Source organism: Lytechinus variegatus, chromosome 7, assembly GCF_018143015.1.
Source record: "Lytechinus variegatus isolate NC3 chromosome 7, Lvar_3.0, whole genome shotgun sequence".
NCBI classification, from domain to species: domain Eukaryota; kingdom Metazoa; phylum Echinodermata; class Echinoidea; order Temnopleuroida; family Toxopneustidae; genus Lytechinus; species Lytechinus variegatus.
This window is the reverse complement of record NC_054746.1, coordinates 13,250,461-13,266,616: the sequence shown is the minus strand read 5'-3', so window position 1 is coordinate 13,266,616 and position 16,156 is coordinate 13,250,461. Positions and strand designations below refer to the sequence as shown.

Here is a 16,156-nt window from a genome sequence, read left to right as displayed (position 1 = left end):
CTCTGCCATTATTACCTCTGCCATTATTACCTCTGCCATTTTTACCTCTGCCATTTTTACCTCTGCCATTATTACCTCTGCCATTATTACCTCTGCCATTTTTACCTCTGCCATTTTTACCTCTGCCATTATTACCTCTGCCATTATTACCTCTGCCATTATTACCTCTGCCATTTTTACCTCTGCCATTTTTACCTCTGCCATTATTACCTCTGCCATTATTACCTCTGCCATTTTTACCTCTGCCATTATTACCTCTGCCATTATTACCTCTGCCATTATTGCCTCTGCCATTTTTACCTCTGCCATTTTTACCTCTGCCATTTTTACCTCTGCCATTTTTACCTTTGCCATTATTACCTCTGCCATTTTTACCTCTGCCATTTTTACCTCTGCCATTTTTACCTCTGCCATTTTTACCTCTGCCATTTTTACCTCTGCCATTATTACCTCTGCCATTATTACCTGGCACCCGGATTTTAACTATTCATTTTTGATGTCCTAATTCAGATTGTTGCTGGGTTTCATGAGTGGTACAGCCTTTTTGTCTTCATGGATGAGTAATACAGCCGTGACAGCCATGATGCTTCCCATTGCTCGAGCCGTGCTCGACGAGATAAAAACACAGGACAACGACGGCGAGCATGAGATAGAGTGCGACCTCGGAGAAAACGTAGAATACAAGGTGTGGCTTCAATATCAATGTGTAGTAAAGATGATTTATTAAACCATGTATGAGATAATGGGGTTATCCGATATGACCAGGGAGGAGGTGGGCAGGGGTCGAATATTCGGCAGTGTATAAGCCATTGTCTTAGAACAGATTATGCAAATTTTATATTTTACTCTATGAATAAAAAACAACAACCTATTATTTCCTCCATGACAAATATCAAATCACCTTTGTGTATCATTTATTATGATAACATCAAGATTCTCCATATTACTAAGTCTAAAAAAATACATATGTTGGCTTTTGTGTGCTATGCTTATAACTGTTTTGTAAAAATGAGCGGAATTTTAAATGTCATGAGATTTTCTTTTGATCCGATCCAATTAATAAAATTTTCAGTACTATGCTTTATTTAGTTCAAATATATTCAAATCAATATGTTATTGCGGCTGCCTTGCCATTAATGGGTAGACCTTGACGCGATAAAATACAACTGAAAACATTCACGCATGTCAGGAAGATCAACGTATAAAGGGAAATATAGGTCTATAAGTCGGAACGAACAGTGTTATGGCTAAAATATCAGAATTTTCATTTTTTATTCGGGTCATTGTACGGTAACGATTTGATAAAGCTGTCAAATTGCAATAAAATATCAGTATATTTCAAACTCCAAAATATATTTTCTCTCTCAAATCATGAATAATCATCAACTGATAATAAAAACTAATAAAAATCTATATTAGGCCATCTCGATAATCTCAAAGCATTTTATGCTCTGAGATTATCGAGATCAAGGAAATTACACGCTTCCTAATGTAATAAGATTTTTAAATTGTCATAATAATTTACAGTGGTGCTAGAAATTTTGTAAACCCCATCACAAAATGCTTTCCTTCATGCTAATTGGCGTATTTAGACAACAGCACTACAACGTCTGGTGAGCTCAGAGACACAAATTTTGTTCTATAACATGGCATAACTTGAACACTTAAATGTGTACATTTTCTGGTGGAGTTCATTAAATTGTTAGCACCGTTATCATTGATATTGACATTCGTCATCGCCAGTTATTCCACAAACGTTATTGGTACAGATTTTCATCTGACCCTGATTGTAGTTATTGCTATAACGCCTCAATATTTGTCACGTGAGAGGCGATCCCTCCTTGTAAGTCGTTTCTCTCTTCCCTCCCCCTTATAATTTGGAATGATGCAGTGTTTTTCCCCCATATAGGTAATTATGAATTCCTTAATGTTGCTGTATGACAATCATTTTACTTTTTGAATGTTTTATTGAGGATTGATGTAGCTAAGCATACAAAATAATAACATCTCTTTGTGTTTTGATGCATTTCATTATTCGAAGGTACAACCTTTTGAAAGAATTTCGATCTTCACCCCCCCCCCCTTTCTTTATTATCGACTAGCCAAACAACCAAACTGTTTTCCCTCCTGAAAAACAAATGAAAGGATTCAACAGAAACGGCCAAGAATTACAAAGGTGGGTGTCATCGTTAGTAATCATTCACACCTGCACTTTTAGCAATATCATAATTATACTTTTCCCATTTTATTATTTTTCTTTCCCTACTCACTTTACTTATTTTCCAATATTTTATTTGACAATAAAAGATAAGTCTCTTTTATTGTACTGTAGTCTGGTGTTCTTACCCCTGCCCTTTCGAGTCCTCAATCAATTTTCAACTCCCAGCTTAAAGATGTCGGTCTCCAATCTTTCTAAATATTGATAATATTTACAGTAAATGTAAAAATTATATCTCCCCCTTGAACATATGGAATCACCTGTTTGCATAATTTATACATATTATATGAATAATATATATATATATATATATATATATATATACATATATACATGTTTCAATAATGAGAACAAAATATTATAAGTATAAATTATATTTGGTTTAGAATAATTATATGTATGTTTATCATTATGATTGAAAATGTTTGCTTATCATTTTGTTATACATGGTAAAATGCTGTTTGTATTTTTTATACAACGCTTTACTTTTTAACCTTACAGTGGTTGTTTAAACGGTTTAAACACTTGTTTAAAATCTTCTTGAATAACAAAATTTTTTCTATTTAATTATCAAAAAAGCTGTTCAACAACTTCTGTAAAGTTCTTTATATAGTAAACAAAGTTTTAAAATTTTAAACAGCATCGCGAAAAATCTTAAACATCGTTTTTACTGTATACTTTTTTTTATCAAAATGTGGAAATAAAACAAAATCAAATCAAATCCTTTATTAATTCCTGTCGAAAATTATACTATCAATGAATATTGGTCCCTTTATGATATTATAATGGAATATGATAAATACCAAAACGTTTCTTATATTTACAAGGGATAGATTTTAGATTCAATTCCCAGGGCGCTTCTATATATTACATGGGTTTAATCATGTTAAATTTATTATTTCCTCATTTATTTGCATTTTTTACTATTTTGTTGACATTTAGGGTCCATGGTCTAACTGTTCATAGAATTAGATGTTTGCAGCAACAATAAAAAAAAATATCGTGCAGTTTGATTGTGGTATAAGAAGAACGGGCGCTTTATAACAACTAATTATTTCGATCAAAGACAGAAAGAAAAAAAGATTTTTTTTATCATTAATCCAGGCTTCATTTTTTTTTCATTTCATAGCAGTGAAGTCGTCCTATGTTTTTACGTTATTGAGGAGTTTTCGTCATTGCAAAGGGGACGTATTCTGCAACGTGTTTAATCTATTGGAAATTCAAGTTAAATCACAATGTACAGCCGAGAGGTCTTTGTCGAAAGTTGGTTGACTGGGACAGCAGATCGTGATGAGATGCGGACCGGACGAATAATTTCAAACATTTCTATGGTCCAGAGCCCAGGACGACATTGTTTCTTTGATTCATCGATTTTCGACAAGGGCTGCTTTGTCATGTAGAGCCTTTGTCAATAGATTCTCTGCGTTCAAGAAGACGTCTGCGTAGTATTGCAAAAATTCCTTGTTGGCAATTATTTCATTTCACCAATGAGATTAGCAGATCCTTAATGATAGTCCTTAGTTTGTATATAAAGTTTTTTTTTCTTATGAAAAAAAAAATCGACCAACGAGACCATACATTTTATCATAACTCTTGCAATACAGGGAAGAGATGGATTCGGTGGTCGATCTTCCACCAAGCCCGTCCTCGGTTGATCAAGACAGGTGCCATCTACGTCTATGCAAAGCCATTTTCCTTTGCATTCCCTATGCTGCCAATATAGGTGGGACGGGATCTTTAGTTGGTACCCGAGCGAATGTGGTCTGCGTTGCTGTTGTTGAAAGGTAAAGAAAGGTTCCTGAGACCTTATACAGTTATAGATTCCATGGCACCTGCTCCGGTGACAATTGAGTGCATGGATATAAGAACGATCCAAGTCAATCTATTTTGCCTCTACCATTTTTACCTTTGTCATTATTACGTCTGCCATTGTTACCTCTGTCATTTTTACCTCTGCCATTATGACCTCTGCCTTTTTTTTCTTTTTTTTACAATGAACCGTGTTCACTGCTCCAAGACATTTTTTTCTTCTGTATCAAGCTTTTGTAGCCTTTCACAATTAAGTCAACATGGTACTCGAATGTCAATGTATCATCAATTATCAAACCCAAACATTTGTGTGGTGATAGACAATCTAAAATAGTTTCATTGTTTTTTTAACAGATAATGTGTCACCCTGCAAAGTCCATAATCACTGCCGAGAACCAAGAAACACTACCTAGGGGTTTTTATCGTATAATGTCAATCCTTTTTACATGTCTAGACATAAACTTCATTCATTGCAGAGTTCAGTTGATTTTCGTCAAATTCCATAGTACCACCACAGACATACAGAGTTGCATCGTGAGCAAACAAAACTATCTTTCCTGATTTAATACTAGAAGCTGGATCACTAAAACTCCTATTCCACATACAGCAAGATCTCTGAAAGACTGCTGTAAGACCATGAAACATGCTTGATTTTAAAAGGTCCTTTAATCAACTTTCAAAGATCTCCGAGGTCTTTTACGATTTCTGATGGATCTTTCATTATTCTTCGTGGTCCTCAGGAGTCCCAAAACTAAGAGATCACTCTAAAACTCGTGAGAGATAATTGAAAGATCTCTAAAAGACCATTGAAAGATAACTACATGACTTGTCTAAGTCCAGTAAGACAAGAGGTATCTTGAGGAGTCTTTCTGAGCCTTTCCACATAGATGACAAATTTCAGTGATCTTGGCGACTAGCTGTAAGACCTTGTCAATTTTTGGACTTTCAAAGGTCTCCCCTCTGTGGAACGGGGGCCTAATATAAATTTGAAATGATAGAGGCCCTAAAACTGAGCCTTGTGGAATCCCTAGAAGAGACTTACTTTATACTATATTTGCCCCCTCTTGTTTCGTGCATTTTCTCTAAAATATTCATATACTCGATTCTTGTCCTACGGACGTGATGGAAAATATGCCTAAAGCAGGAGAAGGCCTATACATGGTAATAACAGAATGCAAAGCAAAATAAAAATGTTGATATTAAGGTTAGAGATGTTAAGAAAAAGAAGGTATGCGTACATTGTTGTTCAAGAAATTATCTAACTCAAGATTTTTATGTTGATTAAAGCAATGTGGCCATGATATTTTATCATTTAGCGTAGCGAGATTTTCAAACAGTCATTAAATTCATAATGGAATAAGGATTAGTCGATTCCCACCTTACAATACCAACTTTGATAGTTCCATATTCCCATACTGCCATCTTGTCTGTTGAAAGATGAAATAGATGAAGTTAATGAATGTTCTTGACGCATTTCAAAACTAAAATTTTCAGTCTATTCGGTAAGGAGACGGGTCTCAACTTTGGCACTTGGACTCTCTACTGCTATCCACAGATGATTGTATGTGTTTTACTCATATGGGTTTGGCTCCAGTTCATGTATCTACCAAGGAACAGGTTGGTATAAAATCGCATATATCTAATCATTTACGCAATAAAGTACTTAACCTGGGTGTTGTTGGTTTCTTCACTCCATTAAAAAAATATATACAACATTTTTCACGTGACATTCAGATTTACGTGTGTTTGTTTTTGCATGGTCAGTCCAACACTGTCGGCTCAACATCCCCCCCCCCCCGCTTTCAAAACGCGATATTGTACTTTCAATTGACATCCATGGCTATTCAATATTGTACCTTGTTGATGTTTCATAAAGTCGTTCTTAAGTTAAGACCACGACTGTCGATCCTTTCTTGTACGTGGTAAACCGTACACCAAAATGTTCACTGGCGACGGGTGAGCGCGTAAGAAAGGTTCACCAGTCGTTCTTTAAGTCGCTCTTAACTGACCAACAGCTTCATGAAACAGCCACAGGGTTCCTCAGATTGAACTGAAATCGTATATAGAAATTATATTTGATCAACCAGTTTAATACTCACAAGTATGGTGTGATGTGAACTTCATTCCTTTGGACTGTATATGAACCCGAGATCGTGGCGATATGAAGAATAAAACATGTGCAATGCGGCATGTTCCTCGCGACCACAGACTCTCAACATAAAAGTAGTACAGAAAACTGCCATCGAATGGGGAGGAAAAAGTAATTCATGTTTAAACTTCTACCATCCTTAACAATTATTAACAGTTATTTGGGACGGCTTTCTACCAAGAGAAAGTCTCAAGGCTTGAGAAACTCATCAGGAGCGCATGAAAGCTCTCCCGAAACAATTGTTGAGGTTGATAAAAGTTTAAACATTATTTAATGAATGCAGTAGATTAGTAGTAACTCCATCAAGCCAGTATTTTTATGATTAAGAATCAGCTGAAATTCACCTTCCTCAGACTTCGATAAACCTGTTGACGTTTGTTCTACTCAAGCGAAGAATGCACATCCGAGGTAAATTGTTTGAAGCGTTGGACCTTGGACGTTCATGCTGTTATAATTAATATCGTAATATTTTTTTGTACGATTATTTTTTTTCCAATGAATTCATGGGCTTCTGATTAAACATTATTTATATTGATTAGTTTCAGATGTAAGAGTAACAGAGAAAGCACCTCCAAAGCCAAAAAGATTAGAAAGGTAATACAGCGAGCATATGACGATCTTGGTCCTATAAGGTATGTTGGGACGTTTTTTTTTTTTTTTATTGTGTTCCATATTCCTTATTCTGTATTCTATAGTCTAAAGTCTGTATTCTATATTCTACATTATGTGTTCTATATTGTATTATTTTCATTTCTTATTCTATATACTATATTCTCTATTCTGATTTCTATATTCTATTTTTATATTTCACAGTTCATATGTTATATTCTATATGCTTTATTCTTTATTCATATACCTTTCTGCCTACACAGAAGGTATCTTTACTTTACTTTTACCTTAATCCAACGATTCTTGTAGGACTATGCCTGTTCGGTCCAAGGAAACTGTATGCTTCACACTATACGTTTCATTAGTTGCGTGTGGCAAGTAGTTACACGTGGCAAGATATAAAATCCATTACTCAAAGTCGTACACAAAAGCAACATTCTTCCAGTGATTATGAAGCCGATTCTTAAAGGAATTTGCAGAAGATGTTGAAATCACATTTTCTGGTAGACTGTGCCAAGAACTAATTTGAAAAGAAGAACCTCCTTACATCAAGCCTTGCATACTGCTTCTCAATTTTCTGGGAATGGCCTCAAAGCATCCCTTCCTTACTTCGTACATGCATATTTGTGCTAGTGTCACAGATACCATGTATGAACTTACATGTATAAACATCTATCATATCTCCTCTTATACTCTATGTAGAAGAGATGGCAGTGTTGTAGTCGCTCTGAATAGGACAATTTCCTCATTCGAGGGATTAACTTGGTAGCTCTTCGCTGCAAACTATCTAGCCGTTTCTGATCACCTTTTCGGTGACCAAACTGTTTCTTCATCCAAATTTACAAAAGACCTCATTAAACCCAGCAATTTAGTTGATTTAGAGACAGCTTGTGAGATGTGGTCTTTGAAGGCGAGTCGATCGTGCATCAACTCCCGGCATCAACTAGTACACCCAAGTCCCTCTCTACCTGACTTTCACTAAGCGTTGTGGCCCAGTGGATTAGTCTCCGGACTTTAAACAGAGAGTCGTGTGTTCAAATCCAAGCCATGTTGTAGTTTCCTTCAGCAAGAAATTAATCCACATTGTGCTGCACTCAACCCAGGTGAGGTGAATGGGTACCTGGCAGGAATTTATTCCTTGAAATGCCGAGCGCGTAAAAGCTGCTTGAGCTACAGCCAGCAGGGTAATAATATCCAAGTCCTTTGGAAGCGCATAGAGACGTTATTCATAATATGTTATGCGCTATACAACAACTGACTATTATTATTAAGAAGTAAAGAGACATCTTCTTTACCCAGGTGATATTTAAATGCAGACTGCATTCGACCAACTTTCAGAACTGTACAATTGTCTGGGTGGAAGCGAAATTTCTGTTTCTCAGCCCAGCTTTCAAACGATGACAGGTCATTCTGTAGTTGCTGACAACACCCATGTAGATCCGAGCGAGTATAAAGCATTGAATCATCCGCAAAAAAACTATGGAATCTGGTCTAAACCTACTCGGCTGTGCCTCACGGTTTTAGTATAGTTCCATAGTTACCTTTTGCTAACAAGACCTACCGATTCACTATCATCTGTCCATCATTTGTATGACATCTTATATTTATTACATTTTATAATCCAAATTTAAACATTCTTTATTCTATTTTTATTAGGAAAAAGGTAATACTGCCTACCTTCATGCTCAAGGCAGACATGCACCACCACGTCACGGCTATCAGAAATAACTGCTATGAATTTCTTTGCTATCTCATCATTTCATTGAATCTACTATTTTCTTCTCTTTTTTTTCGTTTTCATAATACAAGATTTGCAGAATGGGCTATCTTAGCACACTTCGTGATCATTATAGCACTCTGGATTACCCAAGATCCCAAGGTCTTTCCTGGCTGGGCATCTTTATTTCCTCCTGGGTAAGTAAAAAAAAGAGTACCACTACCCTTACCACTGGCATACAGATGGGATGGGGGTAGGAGCCATGGATCTCCTCCCCCAATACACACACAAAAAAGTGTCATGATGAAAAAAGAGGAGAAAAGGAAATAAAATGACAAGGAAAAATGCTGAAATATGATATTACTTCTTGAACATTATCACAAATTCAGATTTTTGCGTTAATAAAGATTATATTTTTTGCTCGCTCGCCCCATAGTTTTGGCCAATAACGCCATGAATATATATTGTCCTTAACCTCGTGTGTGCATCATGCATACAATGAACACACTTTTCGAAAAATATTCAAACATTGGTAAACCCGTACAAGCAGAACCCCCAGTTATGACCCTGATTGAACTCGTGAAATAGATATGTACTGTGAAGTGAATAATATAGATATGTGGACTGTTGTGAGAGGCGCGGTTGGTTCTACATGGTCAAAGGGACCGCAACGCGACTATGCACGAGGGCGAGGGCATGCTCTGGCCGGTGCGCGTGCGGTACCCGCGAGCCGAAAGAAACAACAATGTCTTGAATTTCAAAGCAGTCCATACATATTTTATGACGCGAATTAAACGTTAGATCTAAAGTTAGGGTCAAGATCTATACTGTTAACGGTTAGGCCTAAGTTAGCCCTGACGTTAGTTCTCGAATATCAAAGCAGTCCATACCGGTGCTTGTATAGATCTAGATATTTTAGGAACCAAATTCATTAAGCTTTTATTTCGGAAACCACTTTGGAAGATCGCATTCCCACTGGATCATACGAAAGTGGTTTTCAAAATCACTTCACACAAAGCGCTCTTGTTGCTATAGAAACAATCTCAGTGGGGTGACACGTTTCGCGCGAAATTCGAAACCACAGCATAGGCATTCTACACATGTCCTGTGGAGTAGCGCGCTCAAAATGTGCGAAGATCGCTTCCCGAAGAACGGTTGTGTCCTCACTTACGCTAAAACCAGTTTAACCAGGCAAAGCGATCTTGAAAACTACATCGCGAGGTGGTTTCCAAACTGGTTTGGAAGATCGTTTCTAAGAGGCCGTTCTCATTACGCTTTCTAAAACAAGTTTACTGGAAACCGATTCAGGAAACCACTTTGGAAGATCGCTTTGCTAGCGTTCTCACTTGATCACACGAAAGTGGTTTTCAAAATCACTTCACATAAAGCGCTCTTGTTGCTATGGAAACGCTCTCAGTGGGGTGAGACGTTTCGCGCGAAATTCGAAACCGCAGCATAGGCATTCTACACCTGTTGTGTGGAGTAGCGCGCTCAAAATGTGCGAAGATCGCTTCCCGAAGAACGGTTGTGTCCTCACTTACGCTAAAACCAGTTTAACCAGGCAAAGCGATCTTGAAAACTACATCGCGAGGTAGTTTTCCAAACTGGTTTGGAAGATCGCTTCCAAGACCGCTTTGACCGTTCTCACTACGCATTAAACTAGTTTCCACTAAACTAGTTTCCAGTAAACTAGATAATTAATAGATCTAACCTGTACTTTAACGTTAGACAGTCATGTTAGATCATACGTTAGATCTCTAACAGTTACGTAAGATCTAATATTAAACGTGACTTATCTAACTTTGGATCTAGCGTTACTTCCAGATCTAACGTTGAAGTCTCGACCGTCTAGACTAAGCTAACGTTAGAACTAGACAAGACCTAGCGACATTGATTGTCGTGAAAACCTCGTAGTAGAAGTAATTGCACAACTATGTTTTATAATGAATGGATGCTGTGATATGATATAATTTTCACTCATATTTCATATTTGTTTTTAATCTTCCAGCGTCAAAAGTTCAGCTCCGACCATATTGATCGCCATTTCTCTCTTTTGTTTCCCATCTGAGCGACCTCTACGTCTGATTAGAATCAGAGACCAGCAAATGCGTGGTAAGCCAACAAAATTCATTTTATCTCTACTAGATATTGAAAGTTGTAGTACCTTGGTGAAAAAAAAATGAACACCTTTCTTTTTTTCCCCACTTGTTTTCATTTGGGACCTTAAAATTTGAAAATATATATCTAATAGCCCGGGCGGAAGCTTTATTTGTAGAAGGACATGTGTTAACCCTTATTAAACTAGGGGGGGGACATTTGACCCCCTCGACAAATTCCGACGCTACGCCGCCGCACAAAATATTTTGACCGCGCCACTCGCTGAAATTTTACTTTCAAACCTTCCGCATCTTTTGAGACCAAATTGAGACGCCCGCCGGGTACGCGGTCCCGAAATTATGGAATATTTCATAAGCGCTCAAAAACGTAATTACGTGTACAAAGTCAATGCAAATTGTGCTTTGCAACCCCAAATCATAAATGTATAATTACTTTTACTGTTCCTGATTAAGATGAATTAATTTTAGTTATTATGAACACTAAAGTGTTCCCGATAAAGATCATCGAAAAAAACACAAAAACAAAGCCTAGGTAAGAAAAAAAACCCAATAAGATACATAAGAAAATTCATTACTTTTCGGCATTTTTTTTGTAGATTTTTGTTAGAAATATAAAGATGTATAATTGTGCTCACCATAAATTAGCATTCTACTAGCTATATGAAGTGAGTTAAATGCAAAAACATGCACAAAAGGCCAAATTTAGGGCAAATTTCGTACATTTCTTTGCATAATTAATTAATAAAAATATATGTGCAATTAATTGTTTGAAATTTTAATATACAGTCTTCTCCGGCTCTACGCGTATGCAAATTTTCGCGGCAATCGCGCAATCAGCGGCCGAGTATATGTCGGTCTGAAATAACCCAGTTAAGATAGGGTTAAGTTATGGAGATTTCTCCACATATCTATTGTTCATTTCATTATTTCGTTAAGTCTTTTTGATCGACAAGACAAACTAAAGGTGATGCTATTTTCTTCTCAAATAAATGATATAGGTGTCATAGCGTTACACGAACCACAACACTTTTTTTTGGGGGGGGGGTGGGATGCATTTTTCTTCCCTATCCCCTTATTTTTCTCCTTTTTATTTCTTCTCTTCTTTAAATTCATAGGTGGTGGTTGCCCCTGACCCACTCCCCATGTGATGTTGCCCTATTGCATATGCGATTGAAATGCTCAAGCAAATGAGCTTTAGGTTTAAATTTGTAAATCTGGGATCTTTTCTTTTCATTTAATAAATTAAACAGATTCAGCCCATGGTCATCTGGAAAGTATTGTTTCAAACGGTGCAAGTGTGGCTGGCGTTAATAGTGATGATGACGATGGCGACGATGGGCGTGAAAATCACCCAAAAATAGCCAAAGTGAAGTGCATCCCCGCACTCATCAACTGGGAAATCGTACATGAGAAGATGCCATGGGGTGTGCTCATCGTTGTAGGCGGAGGATTCGCCCTAGCAGATGGATGTGTAGTGAGTAAAAAGATGGCGATCCCCCAGACACAGGGGCGGCGCGTCATGGATGGGGAAGGGGGGCAGGGAAGGCGTACACCCCTGTGAATTTTCAAGTACTAAGAAATAGGGAAATAAGATGAGAAGAGGAGAAAGAAGACGGAAGAAAAGTCGTGTCGAAGAAAGAGAGATTTGGGTCGTGTATAACCCATCGACTTGCTTTTAGTTCAACTGAGGAGAAAACTATTACGTCACATTTTGGTCGTCTTGCACTTGTCCCTTAAAAAAAGCCTTGGCGCCGCCCCTGATCAAACTTGATTTGTTCATGTCATATTTTTATAAAGGTTTCAAATACGTTTGATCGTAAGAAATTATGTACTGATGCAATGCGCGTGTTTATTGACAAGTTTTGATTGACGTTAATATTTCATTTATTCATTCTTGTTTCAACGAGTAATGAAAAAAAAAGATCAACCAGGCTGGATATGTCTGCCAGGGTGACCAGACGTCCCGTATTTCCCGGGATTGTCCCGTATTTTGCTCCTGTGTCCCGGCGTCCCGACAAACCCTTCCCGGGACGCCTATTTGTCCCGTATTTCAGAATATTGAACAAAATGTAGTTTTAAAAGTGACGAATTTTCAATAAATAACCAACAGCTGACGAAGCAGGGACAACAATTAAATCGATAACTGTAAACTTTTACAAGTTCTGCGGTGATTTCTTGCTAACCCAATACATTGCAAACGAACTGGCCTCCTGCCTGTGTGTGGCAGGCTACTAGCTAGTCATGTAGGATCAAAGCAAATTCTCAATGGTGCAAACAATCTCACATGATAAACAGTTTTACACCACTAATAATCACAAAATCGGCGGGAAATTCTTATAACTATACTATGGATTCTCAGATTAATGATTTGGAGATGTAATCGGAGGAACAAGTTATTGACTTTTCATAGATCTAGTTGTTTCAGCTTTCGTTTTGGGTCTTGGTGTATACGATGCCGCCGCAATGTTTCACCTAATTTTTAAGTTTGACAATGTTTCAATTAGAAATTTTATTAATTTCTAAAACATTTTATTTTTAATTTTTTAAAATACATTTAAAAAAACACCAACTAAAATTATGATTTTTATTAGATGATTGGATTTTTTGGTTACTTGAAGTTTGAACTTTATTCCCTTTTTCTTTCTTTTATATATACCCTATCTTTTTTGCTTGCCCTTTTTGTTCCATCTATCTTTATTCCTCTCTTTCTTTCCTAGACATTTTCTTTTCTCTCTCTCTTTTCATTTTTCTTTCTTTCCTTCTTTCTCTTACTTTCCTTCTTTATCAAATATCCTTTTTATTTCCTTCATTCTTTCTTTCCTTATAATTACCTTGGCTTCCTTCTCTCTTCGTCTCCTGTTTCTTTTCGTTCTTTCTCTCCTCCCATTATTTTCTCTTTTTTACGTTCTCTCCTCCCTTCATACTTCCCTTCCGCTCTTTCGTCCTTTCTTTATTTTTTCCCTTCTTATTTTTCCCCTTATTCTTTCTTTTCTTTCTTTCTTTCTTTCTTTCCCTTCCTTTCTTCCATCCTTCCTTCCTCCAGTTTTCTTCTTTCTTTCTTTCAAAGAATGAAGGAAACATGTTTATTTCCTTCATTATTTAGTTCCTCCTTCTTTTTCGTACCTTTCCCCCTTTAATTCTCTCCTTTATTTTGTCTTTCAGACATTTATTCATCTTCCCTTCCTTTCTTTTTTTTCTTTTTTTTTCTTTCTTTCTATATTAATTTCATAGAATGACGGAAACCTTATATTTTATCTCTTTTATTATTTCTTTCATTCTTTTATTCTAACTTTCTGTTATTTTTTTCTGTTTTCCTTTATTTTCTTTCCTTCTCAATCATCTCTTTTCTTTCCTTTATTTTCTTTCGTTCTCAATCATCTCTTTTCTTTCTTTTTTATTCTTTCGTTCACTTTCTCTTCCAATTCTTTATATTTTTTTCACAAGTCTAATACTTTGTGTGGGCTTCTTTGTTTATCTTCGTTGGTCAAATGTCCCGTATTTCATTTTGTGAAATCTGGTCACCCTGAAAAAAAATGAAATTCCAAAAATATTCATTTGTTTTTTTAATAAATATCGGTTGTCCCATTTAAATCCTATCTTCACCTCTCCAATTTTTTTGGGGCAGAAGTTGCTTGTTCTTCTGTCATTTCTATGTGTATAAAAATATTGTTTGAGAAAAAAACGCTTTTATTTGATAAGGAGTTTATGATAAACAACCTTCATGTGGAATATTTTTTGACATAATTATAATGCATTTTGAAATGTTATTACTCTGATATTTTAGCATCGCTTTATGCATATTAAGTTAGAAAAAATCTAGCTTTGATACCCCTTCCGCTCCCACTCTTTTACTGATCTGATTTTCTAGGAATCCGGTCTATCATTATGGTTAGCCGAACAGTTTGAAATCTTTTACGGGATACCTCCACTTGCAGTGGCCTTCAGCACAGCCATTATAATCTCACTCATAACAGAGCTTACTGCTAATGTTGTCACCACGACCATATTTCTACCCATTGTTGCAGAGATGGCAAGTTTGATTGATTTTTTTGTGTCAATTCTATAATTTTTCTTCCCGATTGCCTTTTCTACGGAAGCTTTAAAGTGCCATCGACTTGTCTAGATACGTTGATCGCCAAGTCGATGTGTGAAAGTAACATTTCAAAAGAATGAGAAACCTTTTCTCGCGAAAACGACATATAATTTGCATGTCAATATAGCGAGATACGTTAACTCCCCATGTAAAAAAATAAAGGCGCGCATATATGGCCGCGTTGTGGCCCAGTGGAGCAGTCTTCGGACTTTGAAACAGAGGGTCGTGGGTTCAAATCCCAGCAATGGCGTAGTTTCCTTCAGCAATACATTTTATCTGCATTGTGCTGCACTCTACCCGGGTGAGGTAAATGGGCATATCGTAATTCTCATTTGCACACGCATTTTAAGGAATTAAAATTCCTTGAAATGCGTGTGCACTGTGAATAGGTCTAATTACTACCACCAAGCTACAGCCAGGGTAATATCCAAGTAATTGGAAAGTGCATGTTATAATCATAATGTGATATGCGCTATGCAAAATTTGTTTGATATTATTATTATTATTTGTATTATTATTATTGTTATCTCGTCGTCTGTACAAGTCGATGGCACTTTAAAGCTTTTGTACTTTTCAGTTTAGATGTTTATTTTTTTATTAAATTCTATATATTTCATATGTTTCATATTGTTTCTAAAATTTTAGGACTTTCTTTCATTAAGTACTATTCCATTCATGCAACTGATTGTCATGAATAAAGTTTCTTGAATTTTCTCCCGGTTGATCACGGTCGTATATGCATCCTGAGTTGTAATTAATAAAACTCTTACACTATTACTAAGCAAAGGAGACGTATAGACGTATCTCTAGAAGATTGCAATTAGATTTTACACATCATGGAGATTTCAAACGCGATGACTTGCTTGCATATTGTTGCCATGGTGATATACAATAATTGTCATAATATTCTGTATCTTCAGTCGTATAAATTCACAATAGTCTGGTATGTAAGTGACAAAACAATTGAAAGGGGATGAGGCGCCTGAATCCCCTTATTTGTTGGGCTGCTGGCTACATCAGGAAAAGTCTTACTGGATGTAGAAACACTGCTATTAGAACATGGCGTTTTGAATAAGGGGAACATAAGGGCAACGCCGCAGGGATCAAGGGCGACCATCCCTTTTTTAAGTAATAAAAAAGAGAGGAAATCAAGAAAGGTGAAGAGAAAAGGGGGAAGAGAAAAGGAGGCAGAAAAAAATCATATGTATCATATAAAGAGGTTTTGGCAACTTGTAAACATATAATTAGAAGATGCCACCTAAATCAATCTAATCAATTCAATTTATTTTCCACTACTGGTAATAAAAGTGCAAGTATAAAGGCAATACATCCTTTATAAATTAAATACAGAAAGAGAAAAAAATACAAAGAAAATATACAAGTACATGAATGGAAATAACAAAAGCCTAATATAATTGTCTGTGTTATCTCCTAAACGACCATA

The 16,156-nt window shown here is 36.4% G+C and overlaps 1 protein-coding gene across 3 annotated transcripts in view; it reads left to right on the top strand.

Annotated features, from left to right (window-relative positions):
• LOC121418475 (solute carrier family 13 member 3-like) overlaps positions 1-16,156 on the top strand; it is a 50,693-nt gene that overhangs the window by 6,960 nt on the left and 27,577 nt on the right. For 2 of the 3 annotated variants that reach the window (XM_041612379.1, XM_041612378.1), the window contains exons 3-11: positions 511-685; positions 2,103-2,176; positions 3,823-4,002; positions 5,522-5,644; positions 6,716-6,808; positions 8,595-8,699; positions 10,511-10,614; positions 11,870-12,093; positions 14,488-14,649. In XM_041612379.1, the coding sequence (XP_041468313.1) occupies positions 511-685; positions 2,103-2,176; positions 3,823-4,002; positions 5,522-5,644; positions 6,716-6,808; positions 8,595-8,699; positions 10,511-10,614; positions 11,870-12,093; positions 14,488-14,649 (1,240 nt within the window). The remainder of the gene's footprint in view (positions 1-510; positions 686-2,102; positions 2,177-3,822; positions 4,003-5,521; positions 5,645-6,715; positions 6,809-8,594; positions 8,700-10,510; positions 10,615-11,869; positions 12,094-14,487; positions 14,650-16,156) is intronic. The other variant, XM_041612380.1, reaches the window with a different exon arrangement.